The 18,189-nt window shown below is 37.4% G+C and overlaps 1 protein-coding gene across 6 annotated transcripts in view; it reads left to right on the forward strand.

Annotated features, from left to right (window-relative positions):
• The window catches only part of CFAP206 (cilia and flagella associated protein 206), a 53,557-nt gene extending 37,159 nt beyond the window's left edge, over positions 1-16,398 (forward strand). For all 6 annotated transcript variants that reach the window (XM_047733810.1, XM_047733815.1, XM_047733809.1 and 3 more), the window contains exons 9-13: positions 1,451-1,649; positions 3,344-3,484; positions 6,180-6,373; positions 9,668-9,808; positions 15,910-16,398. In XM_047733810.1, the coding sequence (XP_047589766.1) occupies positions 1,451-1,649; positions 3,344-3,484; positions 6,180-6,373; positions 9,668-9,808; positions 15,910-16,140 (906 nt within the window). In that variant the 3' untranslated portion in view covers positions 16,141-16,398. The remainder of the gene's footprint in view (positions 1-1,450; positions 1,650-3,343; positions 3,485-6,179; positions 6,374-9,667; positions 9,809-15,909) is intronic.
• The last annotated feature ends 1,791 nt before the right edge of the window (positions 16,399-18,189 follow it).

Consider the following 18,189-nt stretch of genomic DNA (forward strand, 5'->3'; position numbering starts at 1 on the left):
TGAATCAGAGGTAATTATAATTAGATTTAATTACTAAAAATAGAATATTTGTTTAATATCCATTCTTTATGGTTATTTTGTAGTAGTAGTGTAAGTCAGATGAGAGAATCCCCCTTGCAGGCAATTGCTACTAAAAGAGAGGCAGATATGTATTAAAGTAGCCATAGTATCAGTAAAGGCTGTGGCAACAGAATGGATCCGTAATGCAGTGTTGAAACATGTTCACAGGGGCACCTGGGTGGCTCAGTGGGTTAAGCCTCTGCCTTCGGCTCAGGTCATGACCTCAGGGTCCTGGGATCGAGCCCCGCATCGGGCTCTCTGCTCAGCACTGAGCCTGCTTCCTCCTCTCTCTGCCTGCCTCTCTGCCTACTTGTGATCTCTCTCTCTGTCAAATAAATAAACTCTTAAAAAAAAATTATTAAAAAAAAAAAAAAAAAGAAAACATGTTCACAGTGGCTGGTTACAAATTGCCTTCAGGGGCGCCTGGGTGGCTCAGTGGGTTAAAGCCTCTGCCTTCGGCTCAAGTCATGTTCCCAGGGTCCTGGGGTCAAGCCCCGAGTAGGGCTCTCTGCTGAGCAGGGAGCCTGCTTCCCCCTTTCTGCCTGCCTCTCTGCCTATTTGTGATCTCTGTCAAGTAAATAAATAAAATCTTTAAAAAAAAATTGCCTTCAGCAAAGAGGTGGTGTAACTTGTGACCTTTATGAAGAGACAGAGGATAATCACTGTGTATACCAGGCCTATACGTATACTGACTTTCTGATTATCTGTACCATCTTATGGGCAAATCTGGTAGCCCGAAGGAGGTGTAAGATACAGTATTTTATAGAGATGCAGTATTTTATAGAGCATTTTGAGGCTCTGATAATTTTCTGTAGCCATTTCTAATAATTAGGTTTTAAAAACCAAGAAACAAAGGCTAAGTTTTTCACTTATTAGTAGGGCCTGATTAATTTCCTTATGTTTGTTCTGTAAGTCAGTGACCTTTAATATGAATGAAAAACTTTATCTCACCCACCTAAAATCTTTGACTTGCAGCTCACAAGCTATGCCCTAAGATGTATCTCTAGATTTTCCAGGTTCTTTTGAATCATGATTGAGCCAGAGAAATCTAAGAGTATGAGTCATATTTAGCCTTTTGTTTTTTTTTTTTAAAAAAAGCTATTTCCCCTTGACTCTTTGAGGTCAAGCATCCATAAATATTTGGCTTTTTTTGGTAAATTAACTTTATGATGAACACTCTAAGATAAAATGCTTTGAAATAAAATATAAGATTTCTTTCTCTCATAATTTAGGAGTCCAGTTGCTATGTAGATTTTATTGTTTAACCTCAGGAGACTTTGACTTGTCTTCAGGAAGAATTATTTCTTTATAAACACAAATTTGTTATGAGTACAGTGATTTATGATTTTATGAGACAATTACATTTTGAACATTGCTTTCTCTTTTGCAGCCCATCTTCATTGCACTTTCCAACCTGTGGACTAGCTTCCAGGATGAAATTGTTTTGATTAGTGTCCTCAGTAATTTAACAACTCACCTTGAACCATTCCTGGGTGCTCATGAACTACTCTTTCCTGAGAAAGTCATGCAGAATCTTCTTGATGGGCTGACTGTGAAAACCGATGTGTCTAGAGTGAAAGAACACCTGGGTAATAGAAATCTTCAAATTGTCTCTAGAATGAAGTCACTCTTTTGTTTTAAAATTTTCATGGTTTGGGCACTTTGTGGCCTCAGTCTGATGAGCATGGGACCCTGAATCTCAAGGTCATGAGTTCAAGCTTCACGTTGGGTGCAGTTTATTTAAAGAAAAAAAAAAGTAAAATTATCATGCTCTATCTTTCTGATAAGGTATTAAGCATCTTTCTTGATTAAAAGAATACTAATGTTCATCATAGAAAATGCAGAAGACAGAAAATATATGAACTGAGTACCTTACTATCCCATAATAACCATTCTTAATGTTATTGTCAGTGTTTTAGTTGATAGTGATGTTCCTTGTCTATGCGTTTCTATTTTAGTCTTAATGATTTTATTATTGATTGATTCATAGTAGGAAAGGATATTAATCCTTGCCATATTTGTTGCAAGTAAAGCTATATTTCTTTGGAGTGCTATCTGCCATATATCTTCCTCAGAGTCAGGCTGAAACTTATAAATCAGTGAATTTTATCCCTGTAAATTTGAGCTTATTTTAGACCCTTTAAGAGATGCACTGATTCTTATGGAAAGGCTGTCTTTATTAACAAACTGCTTTTTACTTTTTTGGTGTCTTCTGTCTTAGTTACAGGCAACCTGAAGTTCATGAGAAATGCCAAAATAGAGTCTGGGAGTTGTTGCCTAGAAAGGTTTTCCGAGAAAATGAAACTAGATAATTTACTCCCTAAATTTCCTTTTCAAATTCAAATTTTGTAAAAGTGGAAAATAAAAATGACATGCTTATTTCCATTCTTAAACTATTAGAATAAAAAAAAACCCTAAAAACTGAATTAGAGAGACTCAAAGGCATCCTTCCAGTTCAAGTTTTTTCTACTCCTTTTCTTTTATTAAAATAACATATCTACACAGATACAACGTGAAATTGAAAAGTTCAAGTCACTTCAACAGTAGGTATTAAACTCAACCACATTGGCAAAACAATCTTGGAGTTAATATGTCGTTTCCCCCATATGCTGCAACTTTATATTCAAAAGGACACTATCACGTTACTGATCCCAGTGAACTGAGAGACCTAATATTCTTCTAAAAGAATTTAATTAACACTTGCCACATCTCATCACTGTTTTGAGGATTTCAGTCATATCAGGAAAAAAGAAGAAGGTTTATCTTCCCCCACCGTTGGCATTTACTTCTAGTTGTGCCATAAAGACATCTGTGGCATCGCTGTTTTGATACAGAGCCCCGCCCAGAAGCGTAGTAGGATTGTAAGAATGAAGACCCTTGAAGATTAGTTTTATAAGTACGTGTTTTTGTTTGGAGAAAAAAATTTAGACAATGTGTTTATCACATGTAAATAAGTAAGCTAACCACCATTAGGAAGAATTTTATAAAGTGTAAAGGATAAAAATTGATACCTTGTTATCAAAAGTAAGTTACTGAGAGATATTTCCTTGAATCTTTCTGCTCAGGACATTCTCTGTTGTTTCAAGAAGTAATAGTCCTAGTATTATATGAGCACCACATTCAAAGTATTTGGCCACCTCATATATTACGAGAGCTTTGCTGTCTTGAATGAAGTTGATCCCTCTCTATTTTAGTCACATAGCAGCCAGTCTTTTCTGCTCATTTCCTTGGGTTGTTTACTCTTCTCGTTGATTGAAGTTGTTCTTGTCTTCTTTCATTTTAGAAGATAGAGTACATCTGGTAGATTTCAGAAAACAAGAATGGCTTTTCCCAGAAACAACAGCAAATTTTGATAAGTTGTTAATTCAGTGTCACGGATTTTGTCCTTATACATTTGCTACAACAGATGGTCTTCTCCTTCCAGGTATATTGTTGGAAATAATGTTACTTTCACTTCCGCATTTTTTTTCTTTGAATAAAGTGCTATTGTTGTCACTTTTTTTTTTACTTACTCACTTTTTAAAATTTTGTGGCATCTGATGATGAACTAAGAAAGGAACTGCAAAGATGATCCAGACCATCTTCATCTTTGAGGTACTCACAGAATGATCTGGTAGACTGACATAACCAAGAAATGGGGCTACAAATGATAAGTGATGGAATGTGTGTATAATGAAATATGGATGCCACAGTATCATAAAAGGACTGATGACTCATAGGTCCAATGAAGGATTACAGAAATTCATATGGCATTGCTAAAGTAGGTCATCTTCCAAAGTAATTACTTGAAAGAGCAACACTAATTTAGCTGGTTATGTCTATTAAATAATACACTGTCACTTTATGGTTACAGTCCATTGACAAATCAGGATTTCTGCGTAAGTCAGATCTGTCTAAGGAAATGGCAAGTATTTTATCAAATAAAATCTCTCTGTGATGTATATATTACGAGAGCTTCCTCAAAACAAAGAGTAAGCCAGAAATTATTACCCAAAAAGTGCTCTATGAATTGGAAATAAAAAGTCAGCTAGGGCTAGAGTAAAAAGAGTTTGACAAAATTATTTATTTATGTATTTATGTATGTATTTATTTATTTGAGAGAGAGTGAAAGAAAGCACAAGCAGGGGGAGGAGCAGAGGGAGAAGCAGACTCTCTGCTGAGCAGGGAGCCCGATGCGGGGCTCAGTCCAAGGACCCTAGTATCATGACCTGAGCAGAAGGCAGATACTTAACCGACTGAGCCACCCAGCCATCCCTGATAAAATTATTTCTAATTTACCTTACATCATTAACCTCTTCCTTTTCTCTGTTCTTTGTTATTTCTTTTTTTATATTTCATAATTGTTTATTGCTTTTTTATTAGAAGGATTTCTTGGAATTGTGTGTATACATAGGCTAGAGAACACACATACTGGCTCATTTTTTGTTATTAGATTTTTCGTAATGGCAATAACAGAAGGTTTACCATAGGGAGCTGAGAGAATAGTATTCGGAGGCCCCATGAGGATCACTGATACTGGGGAGGAAACAGTCAACAGCCATGAAGGAGTAAAACAGGACAAATATAGATGGTTTCTCCCCTCCCCTCCCCTCCCCTCCCCTCCCCTCCCCTCCCCTCCCCTTCCCTTCCCTTCCCTTCCCTTCCCTTCCCTTCCCTTCCCTTCTCTTCCCTTTCCCCCTCCATCCATGCATCCAGCCCAGATAAGAAGGGAAGGGAGTCATGAGAGATACAAACACAGAGAAACATGGCTGTAGGGCCACGACAGTCAGCATGATGTGGTTGGAAAATCTATGGACTAAGATTCAGGAGAGCCTGGTTTCTAGTCTAGGTCTATATGGACCCTTCCAGCTTACTAACTAGGATTCTAATAAAAAGAGAGAAATGAGAAAGTAGAAGGGCTTGTGAGTGTCAGAATCCTCTCTGAGTCCTGATAACTTTGTTTACTACATTATTTATATTTACTACATTATTTTCTGGGCAGCAGCAATCTGCACTACCTCAAAGGAATTCTGTAGGACATCCCTCCTGTTCAGGACTGCAGACCACGTGGCTTAAACCCCAAGGTGACACTGTGGCTTACCAGTTGAGGTCCTTTGCACATGACATCACTGATTTCATTGCCAGCCAATCTCCCTTGCTCACTATTCCAGCCCCACTGGCCTTCTGGCTATTCTTGAACATTCCAGACACATTTTCACCTCAGAGCCCTTGCCTTGCTATTCCCTCAACTTGGAAAACTCTATCCCCCATACAGCTACCTACCTTGCTCCTTCATTTTATTCAGCCTTCCTAGATCACCCGATCTAAAATATCAACCTCACCCTCTTTTACCATGTGTTTAGCTGGCTTGATGCTTAATTTTTTTTTTTTTTTATCTGCAGTACTCTCTGGCCTATGGTATATTTGTTGATTTACTGAGAGCAGGAACTTTGTTTTGTTTTATATCCTTAGTGCCAGGAATAGGGCCAATACATTTTGTTGAACACGTGAAAAAATAAGTAAGACAGTATTACTATCTCTTACCAATTATGTGGATATTTAATAATTCCTATTTTATGTAGTATTTGTTCACAGTGGGAAATACCTCTTAACATAGAAACTTGTATTGGGGGCGCCTGGCTGGCTTGATTGGTGGAGCATGGGACTCCTGATCTTGGGGTTGTGAGTTCAAGCCCCTCGTTAGATGTAGAGATTACTTAATAAAAAATCTTAAGTAAAAACAGAAGAAGAAGAAACCTGTATTTTGAAAAAGATGTCCTGTCTTTATAGTTTTTATAGAATTACTTTTAAAACAATGCTTATAGTAGTTTAGTTAAAGGAGATTTGAAAAAACCATCAAATGTCTAAGTGGTTCTCATAAAAGATTTTCAAACATCTTATATCTGGATAGCAAATTTTTATATAAACCATAGTTTAAGATTAATTTAAATGAATTTCACATAAAATATCATTTAATAAAATGTATCATTTAAAATCGCAAATTGTACCATTTTAGCAAAATGAAAAGTGTAAGTCATATGTTAAATATGCAGTATATGGGGATGGTTTTATGGATGTATTACAAACATAGAATCACTTAATATTTTATGCCTAATTCGTTTCCTTTTCTTAATTTTCAGGAAATCCAGCAATTGGGATTTTGAAATATAAAGAAAAGTATTACACTTTCAATACCAGAGATGCTGCATACTTATTTGCAGAAAATCCTGAAAACTATATTGGTTTAATTAGAGAAAAGGCCAAAAAAAATGCAGAATTAATTCAGCTCCTGGAACTTCATCAACAGTTCGAAACCCTCATTCCATATTCTCAGGTTAGCATAGTTGGTATTTTAAGAATTTATGACTTTTTAAAAGTACAGTTAACTTAAAGTTAGACTTTGTTGTAAAATGGTTCCTAAGTCCAGGCAGAAACAGGCTCCGAAGAGGGCCTCTAACACTGTCAGAAAGAGATTCATCCCAGAAGAGGGACACTAATGAAATCCATAGAAAATAAGAAAAACAAGTGAAGGAGTCAAATTGATGAATTAGACTGGAAAACTCTGAAAGAGAAATACTACATTTAGATAAATAATTGAAACTATAGTATTTTCTTATCTAAAATTAAAGAAGCTTAGCACAGATAACACAGGTGATAACTTAGAGCTGTAAGAGAACAGGTCTGTGTGTCTGTCTCTGCACTCCGCACTCTGTACCATGCTGCTTTCCTTACTATTGCTTCCTAGTGTATCTTATTACCTGAGAGGGTAACCTCTTTCCTTTCCCTTTTACTTTTTCAAAATTGTCTTAGATAGTCAGGCATAAATCTTTATATATCCATGTAATTTTTTTAATATATTTGCCGAGTTCCCCCCCAAAATCTTCCCGAGATTTTTAACTGGAATTGCATTAAAATAATCAAGTGAAATGATCAATAATTTTTCGTGTTTATTATATTGGGTTGTCCCATCCATGAGAAGTACCTGTTACTTAGTTTTTTAAAAAGTAATTAGTAGTTTCATTAAGTATGTCTTAATAAAACATAATGGTTTTAGTTATATTTTTTACTCTGCCTACTTCTAAAACTGTACATGATCCCAGCAGTGACTGGTAATGATAATAATAATATATGCTTTTCAGTAAGATGCCACTCAGTGTGACGACACCTCCATTGAATTAACAATTCTCCTACGGAAAGGGTTTTGTTCCTAGGCTCTCAACTGCGTTCCACTGGCCTAGGCTTTTCCAGTTTTATATTTTTTATTCTTTTGTGGTGTCTTTTCACAAATGAAAGTTATGTATTTTATTAATCTTTTTTCTCTGTCTTTAACTTTTCTGTCTTGTTTAAGAAATCCTCAAGTATCTTTGATCATAAAAATATTCTCCTACATTGTCTTGCAATGAATCTGGATTTACCTTTCACACCCAAGTTTTTAATTGACTTGGATTTGATTTTTATGTTTAGGGGGAGGTGAAGATCTAATTTTAATTTTTTTTCCATTTGAGTAGTGAATTGTACCAGATTATTTGTTCAATACTCTGTCGTTTCCCTACATCTACAGTGTCTTATATGCACAGACGTAATTTTTAGGTTCTCTATTCAATTTTTCAGTTAAAAAAAATTCCTACCTATATCTTATTAGAGCTTTATTATAAGTTTCGATACCTGTTGACTAAGTTCTCCCACTCTTTCCTCTCTAAAGAATCTTGGCTATACTTGACTCTTGACTTTCCATTAGAAATTTGAAAATTATATTGCCAAGTTCTATTAAAAAAACCTTGAAGGAATTATGAATTTGTGTGTCTATAGACAAGAATCATTTGGCCTTGCTACCACTTATATATAACTTACAGACTTGTAAGATTCCTCGAAGACAGTGAAAGGCTAGAATCAGATCATCAGAAAAGTGTGCTATAAGTAGATAATGCATAGTTTTCCATTAAAGAACAATTCCCCCCCTCCCCCGGCCATTTAATTGGTCTTGTTTTTCCCTTTCTATATATTTAATTCCCAGCTCTTCCTCAGTGACTTTCATATTTCAGAGCTGTAGTTCTTAAAATTATTTACTAGCCATTTACTTGAATTCTATTATATTGCTAATCATCTTGCAGCATGTTTTTATCTCTCTAATTATATCATAACATCATTTTGAAGGCAAAAATGATATGTTAAATGGTAGGGCAATCAATGATTATCTGTTGCTTGATTTGGAGTAAGAATTTTTTTTTTAAGTTCTTCTTCATTGAGAGAGTGAGAGAAAGAGTGTGAGTGGGGGCGGGGGAGGGGGGAGGCAAATGGGGAAGGAGAGGCAGACTTCCTGCTGAGCAGGAAGCCCAATAAGGGGTTTGATCCCAGGCCTCTGAGATCATGACTTAAACTGAAGGCAGATGCTTAACCAACTGAGCCATCCAGGTGCCCCTTGGAGTAAGAAGCTAATCTTGAATGGATGGATACAGGAGATGTGGCATATATATATATATATATATATATATATATATATATATGAATATTACTGAGCCATAAAAAAGAATAAAATCTTGCCATTTGCTGCAACATGGTTGAATCAAGAGGATATTAGGCTAAGTGAAATAGGTCAGTCAGAGAAAGATAAATACCATATATTTCATTCATGTATGGAGTTTAAGAGACAAAAATAATGGAAAAAGAGAAAAAAGGACAGACTCTTAAATATAGAGAATAATCTGGGGTTGTCAGAGCAGAGGTTGGTGGGGGGATGGGTGAAATAGGTGAAGGGGATCAAGAGTAAAGCTTATCGTGAGGAGCACTGAGTAATGTTTAGAATTGTTGAGTCACTGTATTCTACAGCTGAAACAAATATATAACACTGTTATACTAGAATTAAAAAAAAAAGCCAGTCTTCTCTCCCTTCTCTTTACTGTGATCTGAGTTCTTTGGACATCTACCACCCCCTCCAGCAATTTCATATATGGTATAATCATATCTTGTTTAGCCTGGAATTAATATTTAATATTTTAACAGTGAGGTTGTGAATGACACAGCAGAAAATCGAAATATCCACCTTGGATAATATGCTGAGTATGCATAGTTTGGATTTAAGATATATCCTAGGGGCTCCTGCCTGGCTTAGTCAGTAGAGCAGGGGATTCTCTTCTTGGGATCATGAGTTTGAACCCCACACTGGGTGTAGAGATTATAAATAAATAAAGTTTAAAAATCCCATCATCAACTATCATTAAAAAAAGATATATCCTAAAGATGTTTTGATACTTTAAACAAATGTGATTCATATTTAATATTTAATGGCTATTTTAAACTGTCAGTTCTCAACAAACTATTCGCTTATGCTACCAATTTTGAGAGGGGCATTTGACTTAGGAATGAGTGACATTTGGTTTTGCCCTTCCAAAGTATACCTCCCGTATTAACTTCACAAAGTCAGGTACAAAGAAATCCATAATGCCCAGGAAAGGTATCTCATTTAGTTCACTACTACAGGCTTATTTTCTCTGCTGTCTTTATGAGTATATTCCATGTTTAAAAATTCTTGTTTTTCTAATCTTTTTGTCATAGCTAAATATTTTTAGTTATCCCTAAGTAATGCTTATTTTTTTAAATAAGTACTAATTACAAAACTTCATTTCTTTAGATGAAGGATGTTGACAAACATATAAAACCAATTACAATGTCTGAAAGTAGCACACAGACGGATACGCACATATTGCCACCAACAATTGTGAGATCATATGAGTGGAATGAATGGGAATTAAGAAGAAAAGCTATAAAATTGGTTTGTAACAATATTTTCTAAAATTATTTATAGGTTTGGGATTTTTTTTTCTTTAAGACAGTGGAAGAGATGATTTATTGTATATATGTTACTTTCAGCCACATACGAAAACAGAATTAGTTCTACAAGTCACAGGTCCACGGCATAGGACCAAAAGGGACAGTTTTGGTATGAGCTAGGTAGGTCTCTCAAAGGTGATTGTTGTGATCAAATGGCAATGGATATTCTAGATCCACTGAATCAAGTTCTAGAAAGTCAGCACGCAGTCCAACAATTTGTACCAGCGTCCCTGGCTTCTGGCTTTCCTTATGTCTATTCCTGTGGCTTCCATGGGTGTACAACCTAGCTGTTTACTCTGCCTCATCTTTCTCACTTCAGCCTGCACATTGCTTCTTCCTCCACTTGGCTTGCTTGGTGCAGGGTTTTCCAAGAAGATGGCACTAAGGCCGAAAGCTAGAGGTTGGGAAACTCTAATGTATCATTACTCATAGAGCTAGTAATTTAAATTATTTATATAAACTAATGAGTTGTATACAGAGTTCTTTGCATATTAATTTGCCAGCTTTACCTTGAAAGCTTGTCTTCTAATTTTAAGCATATAGAGAAGGAGGAAACTATTCTCAAATTATACCATCCAGTAACTACAACAATGGTAGTTGCTCATTCTCTCTTTCTATACCCATCTATTGTGCTAATCTATGAGGGTCTAGTATTTAAAGCACTCTCAGCTTCCTCTAATCATGGAAGTATACCCTTGGTTTTTTTTTTGTTTGTTTTTGTTTGTTTTTTTGAGGAGCAGAATGTTACCTCTATTATATCCCAGATAGTGTCCCCTCTTGTTGTCAACATCTTCTCTACACGCACTGAGCTCTCTTATCCTTCTGATTCTCACTTTAATTGCCCTCAAAGCATGGCTTTGAAACTCTCATCCATGTCTGACTCCGTGGAATTCCTCCCATTAATTCTTTCTACAGTACCTCGTCATTTTAAACAAGTATTTAGAGTATGAAGGAAACTCTTTCACATCTGTAGCCTTTTCTTAGTATATTTTGTCCATCTCTTCGATTGAAATCAGGTGTGGAAATAAACAAAGACTTACCAAAATGGGAACAGAGGCTATTTATTCAAAGTTTCCTATAGCAAGGGAGTCAAGCACCATCACCTGTAGTTGGCAGAAGCTCCAAAGCAGGTGGTAGAAGAGGGAGAGCTTGATAGTGAAAAAAAAGGGGAAGGATTTAAAGAGTTTTCTGATTAGAGGTTGTTGACATGGGGAAACTGGAGGTGGGCTAACACAAAATGGGGGATCTTATGTGATTACTTTGGTGGGTATCGTTGGCTTTCTCAGGTTGGTCCTTAATTGAAAGGTGGAGGCAGCAAAAAAATAGGGAAGCTGGCCAACTCCTGCCTGTTCTGTGCTGATAGCTATGGCTACAGAGGTTGTGGGGGAGAGTTCTATCGTTTTACAAGGTATAGTCTTTGTCCGTTTGTATATGCAGTGTTTTATAGGGTTTTCACCAACCTTGACATTTTTCTTGCTTTTTCTGGATCAGTTGAGAGGACCATGTGGTTCTTCTCTCTTCTCTTATTGATTTGTTCTATCACATTAATTGTTTGATTTGCAAATGTTGAACCACCCTTGCATCCCATGGATAATTCCCACCTGGTCATGGTGGATAATCTTTTTAATGTACTGTTGGATCCTGTTAGCTAGGATCTTGTTGAGAATCTTGGCATCCATATTCATCAGAGATATTGGTCTGAAATTCTCCTTTTTGGTGGGGTCTTTGCCCGGTTTGGGGATCAGGGTGATGCTGGCTTCATAAAAAGGGTCTGGAAGTTTTCTTTCTGTTTCTATTTTTTGAAATAGCTTCAGGAGAAAAGGTATTATTTCTTCTTTGAATGATTGGTAGAATTCCCCAGGGAATCCATCAGGTCCTGGGGTCTTGTTTTTGGGAGGTTTGTTTTTTTTTTTTAAGGTTTTATTTATTCATTTAACAGAGAGGGAGAATACAAACAGGGGGAGCAGCAGGTAGAGTAGGAGGGAGAAGCAAGCTCTCTGCTGAGCCAGGAGCTGGATGTGGGACTTGATCCCAGGACCCTGGGATCATGACCTGAGCCAAAGGGAGATGCTTAACGACTGAGCCACCCAGGCACCCTTGTTTTTTGGGAGGCTTTTGATCACTGCTTCAATCTCATTACTAGATATTGGTCTATTCGGGTTGTCAATTTTTTCCTGATTCAGTTTTGGAAGTTTATAGGTTTCTAGGAATGCATCCATTTCATCTAGGTTGCTTAACTTACTGGCATATAACTGTTGATAATAATTTCTGATGATTGTTTCTATTTCCATGGTATTAGTCATGTTCGCTCCCTTTTCATTCATCATTTTATGAATTTGGGTCCTCTCTCTTTTCTTTTGGATTATTTGGCCAGTGGTTTTTCAACCCTATTGATTCTTTCAAAAAACCAGCTTCTAGTTTCGTTGATGTGTTCTACTATATCTGTAGTTTCTATCTCAATGATCTCTGCTCTAATCTTGATTATTTCCTCTCTTGTATGTGGAGTTGGCTTAATTTGTTGTTGATTCTCCAGTTCTTTAAAGCGTAAAGAGGGTTGGTGTATTCAGGATTTTTCAATTTTTTTGAGGGAGGCTTGGATGGCTATGTATTTCACCCATAGGACCGCCTTTGATGTATCCCATAGATTTTGGAGCAATATGCCTTCATCCTCATTGGTTTCCATGACTTGTTTAAGTTCTTCTTTGATTTCCCAGTTGATCCAAACATTCTTAAGCAGGATGATCTTTTACTTCCAAGTGTTTGAATTCCCTCCATACTTTTTTCTTGTGGTTGAGTTCCAGTTTCAAAGCATTGTGGTCTGAGAATATGCAGGGAATAATCTTAGTCTTTTGGTGTTGGTTGAGCCCTGATTTGTGACCAAGTATGTGATCTATTCTGGAGAAAGTTCCATGTACACTCAAGAAGAATGAGTATTCTATTGTTTTAGGGTGGGATGTTCTGTATATATCTATGAGGTCCATCTAGTCCAATGTGTCATTGAATGCTCTTGTTACTTTATTGATTTTCTGCTTGGATCATCTGTCTATTACTGAGACTGGAGTGTTAAGATCCCCTACAATAATGAGTTGGAACAAACAATCCTAAAATTTGTATGGAACCAAAAGAGACCCTGAATTGCTAAGGAAATGTTGAAAAAGAAAAACAAAGCTGGGGGCATCACGTTGCCTGATTTCAAGCTTTACTACAAAGCTATGATCACCAAGACAGCATGGTACTGGCACAAAAATGGACACATAGACCAGTGGAACAGAGTAGAGAGCCCAGATATGGATCCTCAACTCTGGTCAAATAATCTTCAACAAGCAGGAAAAAAAATCCACTGGAAAAAAGACAGTCTCTTTAACAAATGGTGCTGGAAAAACTGGACAGCTATGTATAGAAGAATGAAACTCGACCATTCTCTCACACCACACACAAAGATAAACTCGAAATGGATAAAAGACCTCAATATGAGGCAGGAATCTATCAAAATGCTAGAGGAAAACATAGGCAGTAACCTCTTCGACATCGGCCACAGCAACTTCTTTCAAGGCATGTCCCCAAAGGTAAAGGAAACAAAAGCAAAAATGAACTTTTGGGACTTCATCAAAATCAAAAGTTTCTGCACAGCAAGGTTAACAGTCAACAAAACCAAGAGGCAACCCACGGAATGGGAGAAGATATTTGGAAATGACAGTACAGACAAAGGGTTAATATCCAAGATCTATAAAGAACTCCTCAAACTCAACACCCCCAAAACAGATAATCATGTCAGAAAATGGGCAGAAGACATGAAAAGACAATTCTCCAAAGAAGACATACAAATGGCTAACAGACACATGGAAAAGTGTTCATCATTATTAGACATCAGGGAGATTCAAATCAAACCATATTGAGATATCACCTTAAACCAGTTAGAATGGCCAAAATCAACAAGACAGGAAACAACAGGTGTTGGAAAGGATGTGGAGAAAGGGGAACCCTCTTACACTGTTGGTGGGAATGCAAGTTGGTGCAGCCACTTTGGAAAACAGTGTGGAGATTCCTCAAAAAATTAAAAATAGAGCTACCCTATGACCCTTCAGTTGCACTACTAGGTATTTACCCCAAGATACAGATGTAGTGAAAAGAAGGGCCATATGTACCCCAATGTTCCTAGCAGCAATGGGCACAGTCGCCAAACTGTGGAAAGAACCAAGATGTCCTTCAGCAGATGAATGGATAAAGAAGATGTGGTCCATATATACAATGGAGTATTATGCCTCCATCAGAAAGGATGAATACCCAACTTTTGTACCAACATGGATGGGACTGGAAGAGATTATGCTGAGTGAAATAAGTCAAGCAGAGAGAGTCAATTATCATATGGTTTCACTTACTTGTGGAGCATAAGGAATAACACGGAGGACATTGGGAGATGGAGAGGAGAAGTAAGATGGGGGAAATCAGAGGGGGGCACAAACTGTGACAGACTGTGGACTCTGAGAAACAAACTGAGGGTTTTGGGGGGGAGAGGGGTGGGGGATTGGGTGAGCCTGGTGGTGGGTATCAAGGAGGGTATGTAGTGCATGGAGCACTGGGTGTGGTGCTTAAACAATGAATTTTGGAACACACAAAAAGTTAAATTAAAAAGTTGACTTCAGTGACATTTGAAGTTGGTCTGAGGTATGAATAGGCAAAGGGGAAGGGGGAGTGATGGCTGGATTGAATATGAGAGGTAGAGGTGCCAACATAAGTCTGGACTAGAAATGCGAAGAGATTGGGGTGTTCAGTGGGGCTACACTGCATACTGATTAAGCCCTCTCTTCCCATTCCTCAGCCTCCACTTCACTCTGTTTCCCACTGGAGACCTAGTAATTACCCTGTAGAATTGCATCACGTTGAATGCCAGCTCCCCATATATTACTGGTACATCCTGTTGATAGGACAAAACTGAGTGTATTACTTAAAGCTGTAGTAGGAACCACCACCTCAGGAGAGCCTTGGAAGTGTCTTGAGGGGGAAGAGGAAGGTCAGAATTTATTGAGAATGGGAAGTATTGTGTGGAAGGCAGGTCTTTCAATGCCAAGGGTAGGTCAGGGGATGGGATGAAGGCTTGAATTGGATTGGGTAAAGATCACGAAAAAGGAGCTCAGCATTGATGGGAATCGGGGGTGAAGATTTATGGGGCAGGGGTGCAAAGAATGTTAGGGCGTAATGTCTGTATTGATGCTTAGGACAGAAGGTGTGTCTTTCAGGATGTTCTGTAGTGAACAGTCAAGTTATTTGCTTTGACAGGGGTCTCTTGGAATGGTAAAATCCTGCTAATGAGGATAATGGAATAATGAAGTCATATTAATGTAGACAGAAAACTTAGTGTGGGGGGAAAATGGTTTCAGTTCTCACTTACCCACAGTGTCTCAAAATCTAAAATGTTTCCTCTCATTCCAGGTCTTTACTTTTTAACTCACAGGCTCTAATGCTTCTGAGTTTTTCCCTTGGACTTCCTAATTGCTTCAGCAAATCCTAGTCTCCTCTTTCTAAACTCCTCTTTGCTTCCCAGCCTGAGTAATCTGTTTAACTTCATGTTTACTAGTAATCCATGAAAAGAGTAAGCAAGATGTAGAATACTGTAAAATATAATCTAAAGACATTAGAACTTTTTATATGAAAAGTTTTGGGTGAGATCCATTTAAAAAAGACAAAGGAAATCTTAAATTTTTGTCTTTTAAAACAATAAACCAAGCATGGCAGAAAAATCCAAGTGGTACGAATCTCAAAGTATAATAGTGAAGGAATTAGAAGATTATACTAATAAATAATTGAGCTCACTGTTAAGTTTGAATCTGCATGTTCTTTCTTTGGGCCCATTTTCAACCTTTCATGTATTTTTCTACATCTTGGCAAAGGATTTTATAATGCTCTAGTTTTTCTAATGTTTTAATGTTTTGTAGAAAAATGCTGTGTTGAAGGGCTAATTTCTTTGCGGATTGAGGAAAAAGATTAGGCTGATATTTGTTCTTTAGAGATGGGCTAATTCCTGTATATTCTCTTTCTTTTTAGGCCAATTTGCGTCAGAAAGCTACTCACTCAGTACAAACTGATCTCAGTCACATGAGAAGAGAAAATTGTTCACAGGTGTACCCACCCAAGGATGCTGGCACGCAGTCTAAGAGAGAAGGCAGCAGTCGAGTGCCCAGGCCCCAGATTTATATAGCTGGTCTCCGTGGAGGACAGGGTAAAGTCACCTCTGGGGTCAAGGTGAACTTAACTAGAGCTGTTGATGAGACATAGTTACAGAGTGAATTTTCAAAGGAGATCTACCAAGTTATGAGCGGAGGCCAATATTGACAAGTATCTTTGTGTCCCTGAAAATTAGTTAATTTTGTGGGTCTGGCACATTCATCAGTTGTGTGAGTGTTTTCTGGATTCTCGTGTGTATTCACTGTCAACCTACTACAGAAAACTAGAAGTTGTTTCCTGTAACACATTTTGCGTTCTATTAAAATTGAAAAGTAAAACTCTGTCCACTCAGTTTTTATTTGCCAGAAAAAGTTTGGTGACATTGAGGACTGAAATTGTAATGCTCTTTAGATATTAATATATTTATAAGATTATGACTGAGATAGAAGTTTATTTATTTCTAAAATCCTATTTAATGTTAAACATTACAATTTTAAAGTCTAGTCAATATTTGCAGCCTCATTAGTTATTGAATGTTTCATGGATTAAATTGAGGTATAATAAGACCTCTCTAATTTGGAATAATTAGAGCAGAGGTCCACATGAATTTTAAAAATCTGGAAATTTTACATAAAATCTGGATTTCTGGCCCACTGGAAAAAAAATCAGAATATTTGACAGTACTTGACTAACATTCCTGTGAGCAACAGCTGTGCTCTTTCATAGGCCAGGCATGTTCAGTCCCTGTTACTGCTGCCTTGCCTTATCGGCCTGAGCCCACTGGCAGTTGTGTTTAGGGCCCATGTGCTTTACTGGTAGCTGAATTTTAGAGCTATTGTTTTATTACTGTCTTACATACTTCTAATACCAACTCCTGGACAATAAAGATCCCAGGTGAAGGGACCATTAAACATGCTTTAATGACAAGGGGATCGTTTATATTTAATATATTTTTTCCTGCCTTGGTGACTTTTTAAGGTGCTTTCATAATTCATTTTCTATGTAGGTTAAATGTTATTTATAATATGAATATGTTTCAAAATCCATTTTCCACATATATCATAAAGGTAAACTTCGAAGAGACCTACTTCTCAGTGTTCATGATTTTCATATCTGTAGTTTAAAAATGATGTTAAAGAGGCTGGCTGGCTGTTGAGGCAAGGCCTGGGGTGGGGGGTGGGGGTGGGTGGCAGGGATCTGGCCTTGCAGGTGGTGGGAGGATGAGAGACAACACTGAAATTTACAACATCAGGTGTTTTATTTTATCTGTTCCGTCCACCCTCGTTCGATTCTGCAAGATTCCTAAACACGGAAAAGGATGGCTGGAAAGTCATAATTCTGGGTTATCAAGTTAAGGCTGAAAATAAAATTTCCAAATAATAAAAATACCATACCCAGTTTGAAAAGCTCAATTTAGTATCAGAAGGTTGCCTGGTAAGTACAACAGAACCAGAATGAAGGGAGCTAGACCAAAGGGCCCTCCTCTGGGATCTTGACCATTCACCCAAGCTCTGGTGCTCTCTAAAGATCCCGCCACATGCTAGAACCCTCCTCAGATGGTCACACCCATTTCAGCAGATTGCAGGCCAAACTCATTTTCTCAGACAGACTTGTTCCTCCCTTTGTACAAAGGCCTCACTGTCTACTCAGTAGCAGACATTTAAAACTTCTTGACTGCCTTTGTCCTAATATACCTACATTTAATAAGTCATCAAGCTCTGTTGATTTGGTTTGAATTGTCTGTGTCTTTCTGTTTTCACCACTACTGCTATTGTTTAGGACTTAGTCTTATTACCTGATTCATTGGCATGTCTCTAACATATAAATCTAATCACTGTCACCCTGTCTCCTTCTCCCAATTTTTGCTTCCTTCACTTAAACACCTACCAAGACTCGTTTCTATTACAGAGGTGATAATGGAACAACTCCCTTACATATGATGTAAGACTTTTCAGAATATATCCATTTATCTTCCAGTTTCCTTTGGTGCTCCTCTCTTGCTATCTCCCTACACTGTACGTATGAGGGAAGTCAAACCAAACTCTTCAACTATGTCATTGTCTTTTTTTTAAAAGATTTTATTTATTTATTTGACAGAGAGATAGATCACAAGTAGGCAGAGAGGCAGTCAGAGAGAGAGGAGGAAGCAGGCTCCCCGCT

This window comes from Lutra lutra, chromosome 6, assembly GCF_902655055.1.
Source record: "Lutra lutra chromosome 6, mLutLut1.2, whole genome shotgun sequence".
Lineage (NCBI taxonomy): Eukaryota > Metazoa > Chordata > Mammalia > Carnivora > Mustelidae > Lutra > Lutra lutra.